At 28.3% G+C, this 14,366-nt stretch overlaps 1 protein-coding gene across 3 annotated transcripts in view; it reads left to right on the forward strand.

Moving 5' to 3' along the window:
- The window catches only part of Gclc (glutamate--cysteine ligase), a 59,253-nt gene that overhangs the window by 28,828 nt on the left and 16,059 nt on the right, over nt 1-14,366 (forward strand). For all 3 annotated transcript variants that reach the window (XM_035367395.2, XM_035367394.2, XM_085811989.1), the window contains 5 exons: nt 1,779-1,895; nt 2,156-2,294; nt 10,846-10,958; nt 12,773-12,865; nt 13,221-13,325. In XM_035367395.2, coding sequence (XP_035223286.1) covers nt 1,779-1,895; nt 2,156-2,294; nt 10,846-10,958; nt 12,773-12,865; nt 13,221-13,325 — 567 coding nt within the window. The remainder of the gene's footprint in view (nt 1-1,778; nt 1,896-2,155; nt 2,295-10,845; nt 10,959-12,772; nt 12,866-13,220; nt 13,326-14,366) is intronic.

The raw sequence follows: 14,366 nt of genomic DNA on the forward strand, positions 1-14,366 counted from the left end.
TAATGATTTGGGCTGACAGAGGAATTCTTCAGTAATCAAGCAAACCAAAACTGATTTTATTATTTTTAATTTTTATTAATTTGATTTTGTTAAATATAATACAATATCAATTCAGTATATTTCAAACACTGCATCTGCAATATTTCAATAATCTGTTGCTGCCCAGAGTTTGTGGTAGATGTTATAAAGATATTAACAGTGTCAAACTTCTGCCAGCCTTCTTGTAATGGTCTTGTATGATATTATATAAGAAACCCTTACCAAATGAAAGGATTATGTTGTTAACACATTGTGTGTGTGGTAAAATAGTATCCCACAAAACTAACTTTCTATGGAAAAACAAGTATAGTTCAGATTAAGAATGTATACATAATTTATGCAAAAATAAATATTATTGTAATTAAAAGGGGAAAATGAAGCAGATGTTAATTTTTTTTAAGCTAGAAATCTTTTTTCATTAGTTTTTCTTATCTCAAAGACGTTTAAATATATATTATTTAGAGAAACTGTTTTTCAATCTTAAGCCATCTCCTCAATGAATGTCATATGCATTTAACTCTCATAGTAGGCAAAGCTAAAATGCTTATGCAGACAGACCAGGTATCTGAATACTTCAGTTCCTATCAGATTAGCACAAGGCTGACATAAACATAAAAAATTAATAAAACCGTGTAGTGTTTTTTTTTTTAAAGCTAGAAATCTTTTTTCATTAGTTTTCATTATTTTTGAATCTCAAAGAAGTTTGAATATATATTATTTAGAGAAATTTTTTTTAATCTTAATCCATCTCCTCAATGAATGTCATATGCATTAACTCTCATGATGAGCAAAGCTTAAATGCTTATGCAGACAGACCAGGTATCTGAATACTTCAGTTCCTATCAGATCAGCACAAGACTGACTGGCTTCAGAAATCATCAAATAAGATGTAAATTTTTGCAGTAATGCTTAGAGTAACTTAAAGAGTAACTTAGAATAACTTAATTAACTTAGAGTAACTTAAATTATTTTTACCACATGGTGCTGTATGCTCATGTTATATTGAACTGAAATTATGATTCAAGGGGTTATTCAAGGGTATTCAATATTGTTTATGTGCAAGCGATACTGGGAGATGTTGAATGTTCAAAATTATGATCATGTACACTTTAAAAAAGATAGTTTGAGATGGTATTCACTAAAAATTCTCCAGTGTAGTATGTACTAAGAAATAAATCTCATGATCATATAAAAGTAGTTGTGCCACTCATTTTTTGCTAATTTTAAATCTTCTTTATTTTTAACTTGCTATTTTTCATTATAAATGTATTGATGCTATTTCAAGTTAGTGTATAAATCACTGAGGTTATAAAACTTCCTAGACCTTTCAAGCAGAGAGGATGGTTTCAGGCTAAAAATAATGTGTAATGGTTTGCTTTTTCAAAGCAATAGAAATTGACAATAGGTTATGTGAAAGTAATCACTTTGTTGTACTACTGATATTCTTTCATCACCATGATTGAAATCATTTACTAAGCGAGCGGTTACGGGGTTTACGTGAATGACTTGGGTGATAAAATTTTGCAATACGTATTTTCATTCATTTGATTGTACACTGTGCCTAATTTATTTTAAAATGTTGCATTGAAGATGCATAAAGGAATTTATTCTCCAGTATCTTCATTCATTTAAATTGTAAACTGGGCATAATGTATTTTAAAGTGTTGCTTTAGAGATGCATAAATGAATTTAAAAATTCAAATAGTTATTTCAGTTAACGAAGTTTCTATATTATGTAGTTAGCTCTGAGTGCTGCATCTCCAGTTCATCGTGGTTACTTAACAGATAGAGATTGCAGATGGGACATCATTGCTGCCTCTGTAGATGACAGAACTTATGAAGAATTGGGTGTTAAGGTATTTATTGTTTTTTAAAATATTTATTTAATATTTGTTAGTAAACTGCATAACTCTTTAAAACTGGTACTGCAGTTTAAACTGTAGAGCAAATTTTAAGCTATAGAGCGATATGCCAATCAGTGTAGAGCAATTATATTAATTTTACATAGCATGAATGTAAGTAGTGAAAATGTAACAATATGTGTTTTTCTTATTGTCATTACATTGACTGAAAGAAATAACATTTAAGTATAATCTCTCTTTTTCCCCAATTTCAGCCTCTGCAAAATAACAAATTTAGAATAAATAAATCTCGATATGACTCCATAGATTCTTACCTTTCACCTGCTGGAGAGAAATTTAATGATATTGATTTAATATATGATGAAGATATATATAAATTATTGCGTGAATCAGGTGAGGTTTTATTGCTTCAAACTTGCATTTTATGTTTGCCTGTGTATTTATTTACAATTTGCTTTAAATTGCTTTTAGAAATATTAAACTGGATTATTGTAGCTCTCAAAAGATCTAAACATGTATATTCAAATTTCTGAACATGATTGCATAAATAATAATTTTTGTAAACTTTTATTTAGTTCACTCATGATGCTTGACACTGTGGTCAGAAGTTTGTCATCAATTTTAAAACTACTTCCTATTAAGCTGTTGAGTTCAAATTTTGTATATATACTGCTTGTGGATGACAATATAATTTGATGAAGCATTTTTTTTCTAATATTTAATTTATGTTTTCTAAAATTTATTGCCGAAATGAGTTTTTACACATCATATCATTTAGTGAACAAACTAAAAACATTTTTTTTTAACATTTGATGTCCGTGATTTTAAAATTTTAACATCTTGAAATATATTGGTTAAAAAGTTTTGAAATTTTTACAGATATTTAAAAAAAAAAGTCATCATCCTATTTTAAAGCAAGAATGCTAAAATGATAATTAACTGAGCAGTTTTTTTTTTTTTTTTTTTTTTTTTTTTTTTTTTTACATTAAAAAAATGCTACAATATGAATAAAAATAAAAGTATTGCAATTTCTTCAGTCTTCAAGGGCATTTACATGGCACTATTTTTCATGTTGTCATATACATTTCTCAGAATGCTGCAAATAAGACTAATGATTTATTAATGTTAAGAATTATTTACAGTGAAATCTATTGTGTCATTTTTAACTTTTCCATTCAAATGTTTAGATAAATTTTTCTCAATATTTCATTTTAAAACTTAATTTTTAAACTTCATTGTGGTATATAACATATTTTTATGAGATTTTAAAATTCTATTTTTAAGAAATGTACCTATTTTAAAAATTTGAAATTTGTTAAGGTTGTAAAGCAAATTCTTCACCTTCATTCAAAACAATAATAATAAAAGAAAAAAAGTAATATTAATTAGATGACTCTAGAATTTGTATAAAAAAAATAAAAGTATTGCAATTTCTTCAGTCTTCAAGGGTATGATGTTCATTACATGGCACTATTTTTCATGTTGTCATATACATTTCTCAGAATGCTGCAAATAAGACTAATGATTTATTAGTTTTAAAAATTATTTACAATGCAATCTATTGCATCATTTTTAACTTTTTCCATTCAAATGTTTAGATAAATTTTTCTCAATATTTCATTTTAAAACTTGATTTTTAAACTTCATTGTGGTATATAACATATTTTTATGAGATTTTAAAATTCTATTTTTAAGAAATGTACCTATTTTAAAGATTTGAAATTTGTTAAGGTTGTAAAACAAATTCTTCACCTTCATTCAAAATAATAATGATAAAAGAAAAAAAGTAATATTAATTAGATGACTTTCTAGAATTTGTATTTAAACTTTCTACTTTTTTTATATATTTTTTACCTAATTCACTCATAGTTTTTGTCATTATAATCAAAATTTTGTCATCCATATTTAAACTATTCCCTTCTTCAATGGAGGAAAGAGCATTATTCCTTTCTTCAATGGAGGAAAGATAAGTGAGTTGCAAGACAAAAGAGAAGCAAGAGAGAGAATATCATATATCTAAGATGAAAATTTAGTTTAGAATAATGTAATTTTGATTTAGCTTTATTTTAACTGGTTAATGTAAATTTTCGGTTACCAATTGAAATTATTATTGTTTAAAGCAGCGATTCTCAACCGGCGGTATGCGTACCACTGGTGGTACTCAAAAGAAAAATAGGTGGTACACAAAGAAAAACAAAGTATTCATTAATTCATTGATGAATCTATTAAATTCAAAAAATTCAAAAATTTATTAAATTAAAAAATTAAATAACCCAACATCCTGTTTAAGTTTTTTCCCTAACACTCATAAATTTATGCGATCTGATCTTTGCTCAAGGTCAATAGCCACTCACAAACTTTAGCAAAATAAACCATTTTTGTTTTCACATATATTCTTTTAGCCGTAGACATAACAAAATTTGTCATAAATACTGTTTTAAAAGGAGTAATAGAAATGGATGTTGTAATAAATAGTGAATAAAAATAAGTTCCTAAAAAAAGATAACAGTTATCTCATTAATTCTTTTAGAATTGATCGATTTTTTAGCATGTCTACACTTTATGTTGCCACCATTTCCGGGCTCATATTGCTTTATTTTTGAATAGAAACATTTTTTTATGTTGATTTGCTATCTCTGACAGTAAGTATTTTGTCTTGTTGCTTTGTATCCTTTACTTTTCTACCCGATTTTAAAAAAGCATCGGTTGTTTGTGAAAGACTTGTAGTATATTGTGCATTTAAGTATCTATGAAAAAATAATAAAACAAACCTAGATTTTTCAAAATGGAAAAATGGCTAGGATTGGCTAAGCCGAAAAGCGATGATTCACAGATGATGGATACAGGACAATGTACTAGCACTAAGAATATTGAAGAGAAAAGAAAAATTGTTTATAAAAAATCTATTGAAAGTTATTTTTCATTTGGATGTACCTGGAATGAAGGTGAAATAGGCCCTCAAACTTAGTGTATTGTTTGCGATGAACTATAATCAAAGTATGAAAACCATCATTTCTTAAAAAACATCTTGAATCTAAGCATGCCAGTTTAAAGGATAAATCTGAAGAATATTTTAAGAGAAAAATATCACAGTTCAAAAATAGTAAGTACCTGGTAAGCATAAGAATTGCCAATACCGGGCAGGCTCATACAGTTGAAGAAAACCTTATTTTACCAGCAGCTAAAGATATCGTTTTAACATTATTCAAAGAAAAAATGGTTAATAAACTCCGTTATCAAATGATACAATAAAAGGATGAATTCATGAGATGGCAAATTCCAAAAATAAAACACATTGAGTATTTCGAATGATGTAACAAACTTTGTTCATTTATTAGTTTAGGTATGTTTCAAAGAAGATATATGAATTGCCGAAGAATACTTATTTTGTGAATCTCTTCATGATAAAGCAACTGCAAATAAAATTTGTAAAGTAATTGACGATTTTATGTCTGAGAATGATATCTCTTGGAATAAGCGCATTACCGTATACAGTGATTGAGCTCGGAATTTAACAGGAAAACATTCCGATGTTATTTCTCAAATAAAGAAAGATGCACTTGAAACTAAATTTACTTACTGATCCATTCATCGTAAAGCTTTAGTAGCCAAAACAATCCCCAAAAACATGAAAATCATTTTGAATCAAGCTGCAAAAATTGTTAATTTTAGTAAAAGCCAGTGGCGTAGCTAGGGTGGGGCAAGAGGACACATCTGTCCCCAGGCGCAGCATCCAAGGGGCGCCAAATTGATGCTACGAAATTTTTTATGAATTGTTTTCCATCCTTGGCACCCAGAAAGGGGGGCAAATTTTCAGTTGTCCCCGGGCGCTGGAAACTCTAGCTACGCCCCTGGTAAAAGCATAGCTTTAAATTCAAGAATATTTACGATTTTATGCCAAGAAATGGGCAGTGAACATGAAACACTTTTGTTACATTCTGAAATAAGGTGGTTATCCAGGCAAAATTTTAAATCGTCTTTTTGAACTTCGATCTTTATGTTCGATCAGAAATTCAAATTTTCCTCTGTGGTTCAAAATTTGAATTGCAAAATTGTTTATTTAGTGGATTATGTTTTGTGCATTTAACATATTTAGCTGATATTTTTGGAAAGTTAAATGAATTAAATTCAGGATTACAAGAACAAAGTGTCAATTTTTTTTTTTTTTTTTTTACCATTAGAGATAAAATAAATGCAATGATAAAAAAAAGAGCTAATAATCAAAGAATTGGATAATAATATTTTAAGCTTTTTACCACTTCTAGAAAATTTTCTAACCGAAAATAATTTGAAAATAAAAGAATTAGCATCTGACATTAAAAATCTTTGTTTTTCATTGATAAATAATTTCAGCGTGTATTTTTCCGACGATTACGAAAAAGAAATTTCGATTAGAAATGCATTCAATGAACAAAGGTATTCTTCCATTTTATATTTGAAAAATATATACAGAACAAAATTAAAAAGTTAATCTTAATTTAAGGTTAAAACTAAGTGAAATAACATATATACATAAAGAAACTGATCTCTCTTAAATAGACCCAAATTTCACACTAAATTTTGGAATTAAAGGATTATAACTTAAATTTTGATAATTAAAATGCTAACCAATTTTTAATCTAATATTTTTATGTGCCCATATTTAATACGGATGTTCAACATGTTGTGCATACGGGAGAATATTTTTTTTTTCTTTGAGAAAGTGAAAAATAATCATTATAAAATGTAGTGGTGGTACTAAAGTTTTCCAGTTTTTGTTTAGATGGTACGCAGTAATTAAAAGGTTGAGAACGACTGGTCTAAAGCCTTCTATAAATGCCTGCATCATTAGCATCATGCAGTAATCATATGACATGGATTAATTTTGAAATGACACTGTTTGGGCAATTTGTCATAAGCACTTACTAATTTTAAAATGGAAATGTAAATAACCAAATTAAGATGGAGAGTTAAGGGACTGTTGGAAATTAAAGAAGAGTTTTGGGTTTTTGTATTTTTATCTTGCATATGTAATGTTAGTCCTTAGTTGTGCAAATTACTTGTTAAGTTTGTCCTGAGACCTTACACATGCCTTAACTGTGAATTTTCATATCACTTTTAACCCATAATTACATAAATATGGTGTTTATTTAGCCATAGTTACAAATTATATGAGATATAATAAGTTATCAGATTTAAGCATTTAAGGTAGGGGGTCTTCAACCTTTCGTGTCCGAGGGCCACATCAATAAATTCACAAAGATCTGCGAGCCAAATTCTGTCAAGGATATAGTGTAGTCAGAAAATTTATATAAAAAAGGCAGGTTTGTTTTGCAAGACCACAACTGATTCTAAGCGAAGAAGAAATAGTGTATATATATATATATATATATATATATATATATATATACATTGGTTCGAAAAAATCAAATTGTACATAGAGATTGCATTAAAATGTTTTGCAACTTTTTTAACTATGAAAAAAGTATAAAGATGACTGTACAGAACGATGTTACAAAATACATTTACAATAAGAAAAACAAAAAAAATACATTACTGGCTGGAGATGGTAATTACTTTAGTTTGAATGTGAAATTTGACATTGTTTTTGCTTGATTAATGCTTCAATATCTGGTTTAATCTGTGTTGTTGATATTCGTAAAGTTTCTTCTAAATGTCTTGTCTTTCAGCCATGCTCTTGTTTTTGGTTTTAGGATTCTCATTTTACTAAAAAGCTGTTCACTTATGTAGGTACTGCCCAAAGTAGAAGACATGAAGAGTGAATGTTTACGAATTCCTGGATACTTGTCTTCGGTCACGTACTTCGAATAAAAATCAATTAATGTAGGATTTTCAAGAAACTTGCATTTTACTTCAGACTCGCATGAAATCTATAAATTCTAATTGAAGTTCAGGTGGAACACTTCCAACGTCTGGCGAAGAGAACATTCTCATAAAAATCTCATTTTAACGAAAATCGTAAAATCTGCTTTTGAATTCCTCTTGCAAATTTGAAATGCATTGTACATAATTATTTGAATTCCATGAGTTCATCACACACTCCATCAATTTTGGAAAGAGAGTGCAATTCTTATTTAGCAACTGACTTCCCCACAGGATTAATTTTGTCTCAAAAGCTTTCATAAAGTAATAAAGATTATGAACAAGCACCTCTTTCCTCAGTAAATGGTAGTTCAAATCATTGAGGTGACCTGTAATATCGACTAGAAATGCAAAGTCTCTCAACCATTTCTCATCACTAAACTCGTGAATAGATTTCCCTTTAGACTGCATGAATTGCTGAACTTCGCTCTTCAAAGAAAACAGGTGCTGAAGCATCTTTCTTTGGCTTAACCAACATACTTTCACATAATACACAATATCACACCATATTCAGCTTTCAAATCAATCAAGAACTGTTGAAATTGCCTTTGAGTAAGTCCTTCAGACCGAATGAAATTAACCACTTTTACAACAACATTCATCATATGTTAAAGTTTGAGAAGGACTTCTTGCACAAATTTTCTTGGTAACTAACATAAACCCTATTTTCAGATTATTTATTCGCTGTGGTGAAGAAAGACTGCTGAAAATTTAGTTTTGATTTTAATTCACTCACCTTATTGCTTCGAAAATGATCTTCCAATGCAGAATATTTCTCACTGTGCTTAGTATCATAATGTCTCTTAATGTTGTATCCCCTTCATCACAGCTGCACTGTCGTTGCAAATAAGGCAAACTACCTTACCCTTATGTACAACAAAAAACAATAAAGATATGAAAAAAAATCGCACTTTTTCTCCAACTTTTCTCTTTTTTGTTATCACGGCTTGCCATTGTATACTCATTTAAAGACCATAAAAGCTTCTGAATTTTAGAATGTGGAGTGAGCGTGAGTAACCTAACTTAAAATTAACTGTAGAAAGTCTGCTTATCACCAAATCACACAGGATGATTACGATCACCGTTACCTTTGACAACTAATTGCAACATTAGGAGAAATATAATTCTGTTAATTTATTCCCTCTACCCACTATATAGTAGCGGCACGCTCAAGATCACCTTTGGCAAAGTATTGATGAAAGATTGATATCTGTTGCAAACTTGTTGGAGATATGAATCTACCCTTTTTATGGAATTGAGATTTATGCATAGTCAAATTTTTTATTTTTTAAAATTACATAAGATAAAGCGAAATTTTTGAAAAATTCGTAATTTTTGGAAAATTTTATCACAAATAATATCAGGCATGCCAATAAAATGCTTTAAATATCAAGAATAAGAGGAAGAAAAGTTTTTTTCACACAACAAAAGCTGACAAGGCAATTTTTCTTGAAATCAAAATTTCTTAAAATTCGATTTTTCTTTAAATTCAAAATGTGGTGCCACTAAGATGCCTTAAAGCATTTAATAGGCCACGGGTTGAACACCCCTAATTTAAGGGATAGCATTTAAGGGATAGAAGTACTTTCATAATTGAAGCCTATAAAAAAATTCTGTCATGTAAATCATCTGCATAGGAAGAATGTTTCAGAGAGTGTATTACATTATTTAGAGAACTTTTCTGATGGGCTGATTCTAGAAATAAGTGTTCTTTCCTAATCTAGTCTACGTTTCAAATGTTTCTGGATAGAATAGATTTCCTTTGTTAATATTACTGCTTTTGGGATCTGTAAAAATAATATAAAAGATAAAATGCTGAAAGCACGTTATTGCTACATTTACATACCTAATTTTATAATAGTAACATACATATTTGAGTAATTTTCTACAGAAATTTTACCATTCTAGTGTTCATTACTGTATTAAAATTTGTGTAATTAATTTTCTCAGACTTTAATCTGAAATCTTTAAATACTTATACTACTTTTAAAATAGTATTAAGAATTATTGACACATACATTAAAAACATACTTTTATTCCCAATTGTCCATTTAACTATTTAAGATGCAATTTAACAAGAATAAAGTGCTGGTATTAAATGCTTTAATGCATTGTAATGTAAAACTCTTAATCAGTGAAAGAAAATGCGTGTACTGATTACATAGAAAATGTTTAAATGTCAGATTTTAAATGTATTTTCTGAGAACTAAGTAAAAAGGTATTTTTTAACAACTTAACCAATAGAATATGTTATATTCATTTTGCATAATAAGTCACATAAATCATTCAGAAATGTTTTCCTTTGGGACTCATTCCATATGAAGACTGTTAATCTTTCAAATTCTGAATAGTAGCTCTGAGCAAATTATTTTAATTATAATTTAATAATTCCAACAAAGTTAATTCAGCAATAACTGTATCTGTTGTAGCCTATTCTCTAATGATACAATATGAGTATTGATCTAATAGATTTATATCTATAATCTTATTATTAAACATGTTGAACAGGAATTTTGGTATGCTCCTTAAATTTTTAGCCACCACTAGATAAGCCACAGCATTATGTGATTTTAATTTCAAAATTGTATGGAAATGGAATAAATTCCATTTTGGACTGTATTTTTGAATAAAAATTTTTTAAGCATACCATATCTCAGAATTTTTCCTCATAGTCACCACATTATGTCTAGACTGTTTTTATGCTCATTTTAGATTATGAAATCATTATTTAACCTATGAAATTTGGTATGCTTTTCAATCCCAGCTAAGCATTTGCAAAGCTATCATTTCCTTTTATTATATAAGTTCATCTACAGGATAGTTTTTTACTCAATGGCAAAAATAAAAATGATACTGAAATAGCTGAATAAAGATTTTCTAACCATGCTTCTTACTGAAAGCTGCAGAGAGAAGTAAGAATGATGCACAATTCTCATATTTTTCAATGAAATAAAGTTGTCCTACTTTAGTACGAGTGTTTATATTTTGTGTTTCAGATCTAAAATTAACAATTTTTTACCTTAGAATTAAGCATTTTGTTAGAAATACTGATTATTAAGTATCATTGAATATTATTTTTAAGGCATTGATCACTTGTTAGCTCAGCATGTGGCACATCTCTTCATCAGGGATCCCATATCATTGTTTTCTGAGAAAATTCATCAGAATGATGATGAAGATACAGATCACTTTGAGGTATAAGATTAATAAATGTTCTAAAAACTTAGTTATTTTTTCTTCCCTTCCTCCCCTCCCCCTTTTTTTATTTTGCATTTTGTAAGAAAATATTAGCTTTAAATTTGGAGTATTTATATATATATTATTTTTTAAAAAGTTATCCTTTTTTTTATGAGCAAAATTTTAATAGCCATGTTCAAAAATAATCTGTGCTTATGCTTTGCTCAGTACTAGATATCTGCAGTCTTGCAGCTGTGGCAACAATCACTGAGAGAACTGGTGCTATTTCTCAGTTATCTGCCGGTAATGCTGCATAGTGATCATCAAATTACTTTGTAACTATAGAACATCCTGAAATAGGGCATTGAATAACTAAGTAAACTCATCATCTTCATAATGATCTGTCTATGTATGTTCTAATGTGTGCCCATCTAATGCTATAATTCCTTAAAACAAAATCTTCAAGCCTTGATGAAGCAAATCTAATGCAAATTTCTAAAAAATAATTTGGGAGCATTCAAATTTTTGATGTAGAAGGTTATTTTATTTGTCTTGAGTTACTGAGTAATTTGATATTTGAATATTCATTTTGAAGACATTTGTAAGTCTTGTTCAGTGTATTCTGTAAGTGAGTTTGTTTATTTGAGAATTTGCAATTCTTTCTCAACTTTTGAAGGGAGGAATAATTTTATTCCACGTAGAATTTATGATTTTTTTGTTTTATTAGCCTCTTTTGCAACAAGTGTCTTTTGGCTACATTGAATCTGAATGCTAGAAAGTTAAATTTTATCCAATGAATTTGTTTGAACATTTTCTGTGTTTAAACGTATGGAAAATGCAGAGTGCTGAAGTTTATATAACACTTTATTTCATTGGGATATTTATTTGTTGCAAAACAGCTATTTTTATTTTTGCTATTGTGTTCAGTGTTGCAAAATGTAGGATTTCCAGAATAAATGGATAATTTGCTTCTGAATAGTGAGAAAATTAACTTTTTTTTTTTTTTTTTTTTTTTTTTTTCAAATGCAGAATTTTATATTTTCATAACAATCCATTTTTTTCTTTTTTTCTGGAATTATCAGTGCATTTATTTACGCTTTTACCTATTTACATAAATAAGGAACCGTTTTAGAACTAAAAGTTTGAAAACATTGTCTTGAATGCAGATATTCATTTTCAAGTGCAAGGTTCAAGAGGGAAGAAAATCATGTTTTATTTCAGGCAAAGATTTAGTTTACGAATCAGAAAAGTGCTCAGAAATAAATTTCTGCATATTTACAGTAAAAGATCCAAAGCTAGAATAATCACTTTTATCTCCATTTAATTAAAAATTGTCATGATTATCATAGATTTCTTCATCAAAATTTGGTAAGTAATCAATGTCCCAATCTCACATAATCTCAATAACAGATTAGAAATCTGACATATGAAATAAAAATGCCAAACGAGAAAGATCTTTTCAAAGTGACAATGAAATTCATGAATAATGCAGTATAAATTTACAAATACTATGTTTTAATACCATTTTCTAATGAGTAAAAGAGAAAATCTATGACCCATAGTTCATCATATTAGTATATTAGAGTCACAACTACTATATACAAAAATTAGATTTTGAACACATGATCTTGAAGATCTTTGAACACATGTTTCTAGTTCCAGGTGCGGAAAGGGTTAATAATGTAAGATTTTAAATTCAGTGATTTTTCATGTTTTTGTGTAGTTTTTATAAGACTGAAACTTTGCTTTCATTGCCTGTTAATAATTAATGTTTAATTGAAATTTGTATTGAGAATTTTTGATGTAATAATGATTAATTATCATCATTACAGAATATTCAGTCTACAAACTGGCAGACAATGAGGTTTAAACCTCCTCCACCAAACAGTAGCATTGGTTGGAGAGTTGAATTTCGTTCAATGGAGGTAAAAGTATTTTTAAACATAGTTTTCTTATAAAAGTAAGGTAAACTTTTTACAGAGATTTAATCTTATAATGCTCAAATTCTACTTTGTTTATAATGGCAATGAATTTATATTATCCTATGTATACTGAATCATTTGGTTTCTAGAATATCATAAATTTTCAAACTAAAATTAAATAATAAAGAAGTGTGACTGCACTAGAACACAAATTTCCACATTTGTTAAATATATATATATACTTCTAAGTTGAGAGCAACATATCTTATTATTATTATGTTCCAGTGTTAGAACTTTTTAAAAATTTTAGTTTTAACTTTGTGATATAATTATTTACCAATATTTCTTTAACTTTCAGGTTCAGATGACAGAATTTGAAAATGCTGCATATGTGGTTTTCATAGTTTTACTTACAAGAGTTATTCTTACTTTCCAGTTAAATTTTCTAATACCAGTATCTAAGGTAATGTGTAATTAAATTTATTACTGAATAAATATAATCTGTTTAATATTATTACAAATTATCTCACTTTAAAGCGTTTTATAGAGAATAGATGTACAACAGTACTCGTATATTATAAGGAATCAAAAAGAAGCAAATTAAGTGATAAACTATGTTTTTAAATAAGTAAATTATCCATACAACATTGTCAAAAAGTCTCTTGAACAGTTTTCTTCCAAAGAAATTGCACAAACTGTATAAAATTATAGATTAGAAAAACAGCAATTAAAAAGGTGTAAACAAAACAACAAAAACACACAATAGCCAACTGATGCAATGCAATGTGTCTTTTTAAAAAGAAGCAGAAAAAGCAGAATGCATGTAACATGATAACTAAAATTAAGCATGCTTCTCAAAGGATATCTAACTCTCATCCTAGATGCCATCATGTAAAAAAAAGAAAGGAGAGACATATCCCAAGCATTTAAAAGGGAAAAAGAAATAAAACTGACAAAGCAGAATGGGAAAGGGAAGAAAGGAAAAGTAATACTGTATTGGGGGGGGGGGGGAAATGAAACACTACTGAATCAGCATATAGTTCTAAAATTTAAGTAGCAATTAAGACATGTAATATAAATTTATAAATTATATAGAAATACTTGAAAAATTCTAAATCATATGATTATTGTAAAGTGGTAGAGAAAAACAAGAACTGTTGTTATTTTTTCCCCCTCGTTTTAACTAGGGCTTTACTTGTAAGTTGTTACAAAAGAGATTTTGTATACTTATTGTCATGTGGAAATTTTATATTTTAGAAAAAGCTAAATTATATATATGTGTGTGTACGATAAAAATATGTAAATCAGTTTTCAGTTTAGCAATTGGCTTTTTCTTCTTCACTTTTAATTTTGAGCATTTCCTCTCTACTCTAAAATGTTAATACCATTTCTGGATTGTGCCGTTTATAGATAAATCTACATTGCACGGCTTGTGTAACACTGATGACGTAGCTAACTTGTAACCTTAACTCAAAATGTTGAGAACTGAAACCTTTCTAATCTA

This window comes from Stegodyphus dumicola, chromosome 2 (genome assembly GCF_044657685.1).
Source record: "Stegodyphus dumicola isolate Sdum_Otavi_A_Nest chromosome 2, ASM4465768v1".
Taxonomy (NCBI): domain Eukaryota; kingdom Metazoa; phylum Arthropoda; class Arachnida; order Araneae; family Eresidae; genus Stegodyphus; species Stegodyphus dumicola.